Source organism: Triticum dicoccoides, chromosome 2A (genome assembly GCF_002162155.2).
Source record: "Triticum dicoccoides isolate Atlit2015 ecotype Zavitan chromosome 2A, WEW_v2.0, whole genome shotgun sequence".
NCBI classification, from domain to species: Eukaryota; Viridiplantae; Streptophyta; class Magnoliopsida; order Poales; family Poaceae; genus Triticum; species Triticum dicoccoides.
In genome coordinates this window covers 286,480,691-286,489,105 of record NC_041382.1, presented here as the reverse complement: position 1 = coordinate 286,489,105, position 8,415 = coordinate 286,480,691, and the positions used below count along the sequence as shown (strand labels likewise).

The window sequence follows — 8,415 nt, the reverse complement described above, 5'->3', positions numbered from 1 at the left end:
CACCGCCGTGTGCTCCACCAGCGCCGCCTCGAGCGCCGTTCGCGCCACCGCGTGAGGCGTGCGCGCCGCCCGCGTCGCTGCGCGAGTCGCGTGTGTCGCCCGCCATTACAGTGCTCCACCTTACCACACTAAAGATAAAGGCGATATTTAAATAGAGTCATCGCGCACACACATTTATGAATATGTATGCATGAAATTTTCTTTTGTTTTTTAAGATTTTAAAACGTACTTAAAATGCATTTTTTGGCAAGTGGGTGCAGATGCCCCTGGTTCAGATCGTGCCCACTCGAGATATCCCGGACAGATAGGTTCGGAATGGTGCCCGCCTCGGAGATGCCCTTGCTCCCCGATCCCAAGTCGTCAAGTTCGCTGCACCTCCCGTCCCCGTGATGCCCTCGCCGTGACCTCACCGGCGGCCGCTATGACCTCGCCGGCTTCCACCTCTTCCTGGTTCTCCGGAATCGTGCGCACAGCATCCGGTAATCCCCCTTCTTCAGCCATGCCTCCCGCCGGCGGCGTCACCTCCGCCCCCGTCTCCCTTCCCGACACCCCTGCTGCCGTGAGCGGCAAGGGTGGTGTCGTTGCCCCTGTAGCCACCACAGGCGTATGCGCTCGCAGGAAGCAGCTCCAGGGCACGCTGTTCAAGTACGGGCCCAAGTCCGCTCAGGTACGGGCCTATTTCTCTCGTGCGTCAAGCCTCTCGTCGTAGCTCGCAGTGATGATCTATGGACGGTTTCGAGTTTTTCTTTTCTTTTTCCCAGGGGTGTTGGATTCAGTTCCGCTCATCAGCTGCATGCTCTTAAGTGCTTCGCAATTCCTTTGGCGTGGGAATTCTTTGGATCGGATGTTCTGGATGCTTCTAGAATGGTACCTCTTACCTGCGTGGCATTTGGAACTCGAGATTCCCCCTAGTGTTCGAGATGCGGGATCTCCTGTTTGGATTTGCAGCGTCCTGCTTTTTAGCTCGTGGGATTCTACGTTGATGCGTGTGGTTCTTTGATTCCTGTAGGAAAAAGGAAGCTTGTATAATCTTTCACGACCCACATGGGTGAGTGATTTTGCTTTCGGTTGCTTTTGGTGGCCCCGACTTAGCCATTATGTTCTTTTTTATTCCTGACTAAGGGCAGGGCAAAAACATCGAACGGATGGTGTCATCCCGGGACTCAGGAACAACATCTTAGAACCTGTTTTATCCTCTGAACAAGCAACAACAAACACTAGAACTAGAGTTATAAACCTTCCGATGACTACAAAGTGGATTCACCCTTGGAAACGCTCTGGTGTAATTGGTAAAAATCAAGTCCGACGGGTGCCAACCATCTAACGCTAGCACCCAAATTTTCCTCAAAATGCAACATCTTCAATATAATTAGATGTTCAACATCATATTTGCGATACAAATAGATAGTAAAATAAACTATGACTAATCGATCATCATCACGTCCAAAGCCATGGAAGCTACCTCCTCGGACACATCGGAGAGGGCATCACTGGAGGCGGCTGGAGCGGTGACTGGCGTGGGAGCGGCGACAGGCTCCTCCGCGGCATATAAGTGGGTGTTGTGGCAGTTCTCCCTAAGTGACCGTCTCGTGCCGCTCCGCCCGATCGAGAGCATCACGAACTTTGCACTTCTCATACTCGGCGTAGGCTAAATGATGGGCGGCGAGCGCCACGGGTGCCGTGATGGGCGGCACACGCCTTTGTGTAGGCTCACACTCCATTGGCTTCGACATGATGGGCACATGAAGAGATTGACATTGTGATGGTTGCGGGGCGCCATGGCGGCTTTCAAAGAGACTGGGCGGCGAGGGGAGGGGAGCGACATCCAGTTTTAAGGGGAGTGAAACCATGTCTGGAAGTGGAGGGTGCGGGAGGGAAATCGCTTTGGGAAGGCGACGCGACGGCGGGAAATCCTGTTGGGGAGCGGGGCGGCGATCCGCGGTCATAATCGATGGGTTCTGACTGTTAGATCCGACGTGGTAGCCCTTTGATTTGGGCCGGGCTGGGGGATTTAAGACGTCTTGACGGTCCGTGTCGGAGGCTTCAAAGTGTCCGGATAATCCTGTCCGGACATTTGAGGCCGGAGTAGGGGTCCACGTTGGAGATGCCCTAATTCCTTTGCTGATATTGCATGGTCATGCCTTTTGTTGATTTGTCCATTAGTGTCTGCCATTTCTTGTGGAAGAAAGCCTACTCAATATACAATGTAGACCCTTTATGCATGTCCTTTTCTTGTTTTCTCCAGCTTATGTCTTATGGGTTTCAGCTTTAGCCTACCCCAATTTATTTGGGACTAAAGGCTTTGTTGTTGTTAAAAATATTTAATGGTCAGATTATCATTTGAGTACAATGCTCTGTATTTTTTCTGAGAACATAACTGATAGTTATCCTGTACAAAAGAGGTATGATAGTGTACAAAGGATTGGTCGTAAACATATGACATAGTAGATTTTTTCAAGCACAAGAACTTTTTACATCTGGCAGTGTCTACCTGAAATCTCTTAGAAGCCTTTATCTTTTTAGCATATACACATGTCCATTATTTATTTTTTGTTATATTATCTGGGATTTAGAAAAAAAGAATATTATTTTGATTTCTCGATACCCCTCATCACATTATGGTTTGCATTATTCCATCGACAAATTCTCTTCATGAATTGTTAATATTATTTTGATTTCTCGATACCCCTCATCATATTGTGGTTTGCATGATTCCATCTACAAATTCTCTTCATGAATTGTTTTATGTTTATTGTTATTGTTGCAGCGTTTGTGTGATAACTTGACATCCCTTTTTCAGGTTGCGTTCAGGACTCGTGATTTCACCCGTCAGGTCATTTTCATTGGTGGTTTGGCAGATGGGCTCTTAGCAACTGAGTAAGTTGCTTTTCTTTTTAAGTCTCACGCAGAGTCAGCCACTCTTATTAGCTATATAGTTCCATTAAATATTTGATCATAGCATTGTTTTCCTCCAAAGGATACCATTGTTAGGGAAATAGCAACTTGTATTCCATTGGGGCCAAGGGCTAATATATATAGTACATGTACAGGTGGTAAATATGTAAACAACTCCATGACGCTTTCATTCTCTTCTTTTCTTTCTCTCTCCTCAACTCCTCTATTCCGGTCTTCCACCTCCGCTCCCCCATCGCCTCTTCTCCCCCATCGCCTCTTCTCCCTTTCTCCTCTGCTGGTTTGTCTCGCTGGAGAAGGAGGGGAGAGGAGCTCGGTGCCACCCTCCCCTTTGTAGATCCACTTGGTTTGCATCCTTTATGGTTAGTTTGGGCTTCCTCTTGGTGGTTTGGAGGCACCTTCGAGCTCGTTTCTCTGACGTCCATGGCATTGCAGCCACCGTGGTTATCCTCATTTTCGGCCTTTCCATGGTACGTTTGGTTGTAGCCCTCTCAAATAACCTCCCTTATACTGTCTTTGCCGGATCTAACCCTCCTTCAATCCCCTTGCCTCGCGGTTGAATTTTGGAGAGTTGGGTTTTCCGTCGGCAAGTCGTGGTCTCTCCCTTTCAACAATTTCCCATGCCCCTGCTGCTGGTTCCATTTGTTTAGTTCACCGGGTTAGCTTAACCCCATCCTTTTCTTCCGATGTCCAAATTCTGCTTGTGGTGCTTCACAGATGGGTGTCCAGCAATCTGTTCAGGCCAGATCAGGTCAGGTGCCGGTGTTTTCTTGCAATCTTTGCCATCTGATCTTCTTTTCGGGGGTGATGCTTTCCTTGTGCTATCTATGCATCTCCATAAGACTATCCCTGCCGTGTCTCTTGCTAGTCTCCTGCTTGAGATCTCTTCAACCTCCATAAGTGGAGGCCCCTTTCTGGGTTTCGGATCTGAGTGGCTGGCGTGGCTCTTAGTATTGAACGGCGTTGCATCCGACATCCACTGCCCATTTCAGGGGTGTCTCCCAGATCGCTAGCAAGTGCTTTTTTCCTTCTCATTCAACTCTTTCATCAGTATTCTACATGTCCAACACTGTCGTCAGCTGGTGCATGAGCATCCCCATCTTCTCAGGCATCAACAACTTCTGCAACCTCCAATATCCAATCGGATCTAGTGGAGGCCCTTCTGTCTGCAAGATGCTTTCTCCAGCTGGTGGTGGCCACCGTTCGAGCCCGTTCTTGGAGTTGGTCCGTGGAGGAGCTCGTCAGCAGACGCGTGTGCATGTATCACGGCAAGCTGCGGAGTTATCCAAGACACGTGTTAATGTTCAAAATATCGTCCAACTCACCGATTTATTGCTTATCGGTGGGTGGTCGCTAAGATTATACCTTATCTTTGCTATTTATCATTTGGGCCGATTTATCGCTCTGACAAGCGACTAATCAGGAATCTAGCGATTAATCAGGCTGGGCCATGTGGTTAGAAATCCCAAAATAGGGCTCCCCTTTGGTAGCCTCCCGCACGTCACACTTCATCACCCGTTCGATAGGACATGTGTTGTAGTGTTGTCCTATTCTATTTGTCATTGAGTCATTGTTTGACATGTAATATGTAGTTATGCATTGATGTAGTGTTGTCCTATTCTATTTGTCATTGACTCATTGTTTGACATGTAATATGTAGTTATGCATTGATGTAGTGTTGTCCTATTTAAAAGCATAGAGCACAGTGACTGGTTGTTTCCATTTTTACCTTATTAGTGCTTGGAACCTAGGAATTCCAAGCAAAAACAGGCCGATTAGTAGTCAACAGATAAAATCAATTAATCGACCGATTTCCAATTAATCTCTAATCCCCAGCGGAATGAAATGCTAACAATAAGTGATATCCTCAACATTTATCCTATTAGGAGTGTGTACACGTGTATTTTCAGGATCATGTATAAGCTTGCTTTAGTTTTATGGGACTTTCAAGTCTCTGACAATGTAATGTTTTGTGGGGCGGGATGTGCCCCACTGTTTTTAATATAATGCAGGGTGGGTGTTGTTGTGCCAAAGAAAGGTGGTAAATACGCAGGAAACCCCTCATACAACAGGGAAAATACACATGCTATACATGGAACATAATATAACTCTAACACCGCCCTCAAACACGGGGCGGATCAGTCTGGGCCTTCGTAAAAAATCTGCCAACTGTAACTTGGAAGGCACATACTGAAGAGCAATCACCTGGTCCTGCATGCCAGTGTACACAAAAGAAGCATCAACACCAATATGCTTGGTGAGCTCATGCTTCACATAGTCACACATAATACTGACAACACTTGTACTGTCAGACAAGAGTGCAGTAGGTGTAGTAACACACCAAACTCCTGAAGTAACCACCGTAACCAAGTCACCGCCGTCAAAAGGGCCACAACCCACAACTCAAACTCCGCACTCGAATGGGAAACTGCAATCTGTTTCTTCGTCTTCCAGGTGAGAGAACCACCAACAAAAACACAGTAAGCAGAAAGTGAATGGCGATCCGAGGGATCACTAGCCCATGTAGCATCAGAATAGGCCCGAAGCTGTAATGAACTGGAGCGGGGAAAGAAAAGACTGTGAGAGATCGTGCCACGAAGACATCGTAGAACACGAAGAAGGGATTATAGTTAACCATACTGGGAGCTGCGGTAGACTGACTCAAACTATGGAGAAGATAGGAGATATCCGAACGAGTGGTAGCTAAATAGACAAAGGCTCCCCACAAGCTGATGTGTCGGATTAGACAAGGGATCACCATCAAAAGCACCGAGGTGAACATTGAGCTCCATGGGAGTCTCAACATTGCACTCATCGGTAAGAGCGGCACGAGCAAGAAGATCCTACACATACCTCTCTTGGGAAATAAAGAAGCCATCAGAGGTAGAGGAAACCTTAATCCCAAGAAAGTAGCAAATAGGGTCAAGACAACCATAAGAGACTGCTCACTAAGACGCGCCTTTACAAAGGCAATGTACTCAGGGTCATTGCTAGTGATGATCATGTCATCAACATATAGAAGAGTTCGATCACGAGGAGAAAGTTGGACAAACAACGCAGGATCAAGAGCGCTCGCCAAAACACCAGCGACAATCACCACAAAGGCGAAACGCTCAAACTATGCACGAGGGGCTTGCTTAAGGCCATAGAGGGAGTGACGAAGACAACAAACCATGCCATTAGGAACAGAATAGGTAGTGGCTGCATGTAGACCTCCTCACGCAACTCACTGTTAAGAAAACGACATTCTTAACTTCAAGCTGAGATACAGACCAATGGCGAATAGAGGCCACATCAAGAAGTCTGTGAATAGTGTCACATGGGCCACATGAGCGAAAGTCCCATCATAATCACGAGCTCCTGAAAGCCACGAGCCACAAGACGAGCTTTGTAGCGCTCAAGAGAACTGTCAGAGCGAGTCTTAACCTTGTAGACCCACTTACAAGTGATGGGCAAACTCCAGGAGGAAGAGAAACAAGATCCCACGTGCCGGTGCGCTCAAGAGTAGCAATCTCCTTTGCCATCGCAAGCTGCCATTTAGGATGAACAACATCACAATAAGAAGTTGGCTCAAGAACAGCAGCGTCGTCGCTAGAAAAACCAAGGCGGTCAAACATGAGGAGTAGACGAGCACGTAAGTCATAAGTAGGCTTTGACGAGGAAGATGACACATCAGAAGTAGATGGCGCACCAGTAGATTCATCCACAAGAGGCAGCGACGGGTATACCCGTGAGTAAAAGATGGAAGAATACAAGGAGGAACCACTGGGATACTCGGGTGATGGAGGCGAGGAAGCCACTGGGGATGAAGGTGCAAAATCCTGTGATAAGCAAGGTGAGGAAACCATAGGAGATGGGTGTGGCAGATCTTCAACGGTCTGAGAAGCAGTAGTGACATGGGTAAACAAGGGCTCAACAGGAGTGATAGGTGTGTCGGAAAAAGTGAGGAAAGAGATATCCTCCATTGAAAAGGTTAAAGAAGATGGACGCAGGTAGAAGGGACGAGGCTCATCAGAAGTCACATCTGGAGAAATACGCATCTGACGACCGACAGGATCCCAACAGCAGATGCTCATCACTGTATCCTAAGAAGACACACTTGACAGACTGAGTGGACAGTTTGGTGCGTTCAGAAGAAGAACCTAGACACAACCAAACAAAGCGCTGAATAATCAGGAGAACGATCAAAAAGGCGCCCGAAAGAAACCCACCCTGCAAAGCAGTGGGAAGCTGAATAGTGATGTCGAGATAGGTAGAAGTGGAAACAACCTCGGCCCAAAAGTGAGGCGGAAGAGAGGCACGAGCTGTCTCAAGAAGATGATGATGCTTACACTCGGTCACACCATTCTGGGCGTGAGCACCAGGACAAGAAAGCCAAGCAAGAGTACCTTGCTCAGCAAGGACAACAGTACAACACACAACATCTTGGAGATATACTCTCCAGCAGAGTCAGCATGAAACACATGAATAGGCATAGAGAACTGAGTATGAACCACGGCAACAAAACACTTATGTATAGAAAGAACACTGCGAGAAGACATAAAATACAGCCAAGTGTAGCGAGAGAAATCATCTACTCCCTCCTTCCATCTATATAGGGCCTAATGCGCTTTTCGAGGCTAAGTTTGACTAAATGTTAGAGCAATAATATATGACATGCAACTTACACAAAGCATACCACTAAATTCGTATGTGAAAGGAGCTTCCAATGATATATTTTTCATATTACACATCTCATGTATGATTAAATTTGCGAATAGTCAAAGGCTATCTTGAAAAACGCATTAGGCCCTATATAGATGGAAGGAGGGAGTATAAAAAATGATATGCTATCGATGGGCCCCTTTCGAAGCAAAGGCAGCCGGACCCCCTACATCGGAATGAACTAAATCAAAAGGACGCTGAGACACTAACTCACTAGTATGATAAGGTAGCTGAATCTGTTTGCCAAGCCTACAACCCTGACACTTTAAAGAGACATCTCCTGAGGCAGACCCTGCCGAGAACCACAAAGATGACCGAGTAGATGATGCTGCTGATGGAAGGAGCCGGTAGCTGAAGCGACGGTAGCAGAGGGACCGGCGATAGTGGTGGCAAGAGGAAGAAATGTGAAGCCAGTCTAACTCCCAAAGCCACTGAGAATCACAGCGGCGAGGGCCAGCCCCAACCATGGTACACGTGCGCTGATCCTGATGAGTACAAGAGTCAACGCCAAGAATGACGTGACAACCAAAGTTGGTAAGCTGACCGGCAGAAAACAAGTTCATTATAAGGCGAGGAAAAAGAAGTGCTAAGTGTGCCTTGTCTAGCAACAGGAAGGGAAGTACCATGCACCAAACTTGTCTAGAGAAGACACAGTTTGTTAAAAGCTGTTGGATCGTCTCTGGCTCTTGATCACAAATAGGGCATTGGCTCGGGTGGGTTAAACCCCTTCGCATTAATCTGTTGGTAGTCCAGCATCTATTGTAAAGCGCAAACCAGAGGAAAAACCAACACTGCTTT

The 8,415-nt window shown here is 47.2% G+C and overlaps 1 protein-coding gene across 1 annotated transcript in view; it reads left to right on the top strand.

Annotated features, from left to right (window-relative positions):
• Nucleotides 1-268: 268 nt before the first annotated feature.
• The window catches only part of LOC119354409 (UPF0613 protein PB24D3.06c-like), a 44,200-nt gene continuing 36,053 nt past the window's right edge, over nt 269-8,415 (top strand). The window contains exons 1-2 of the mRNA XM_037621143.1: nt 269-667; nt 2,801-2,877. Of these exons, the coding sequence (XP_037477040.1) occupies nt 422-667; nt 2,801-2,877 (323 nt within the window). The 5' untranslated portion in view covers nt 269-421. The remainder of the gene's footprint in view (nt 668-2,800; nt 2,878-8,415) is intronic.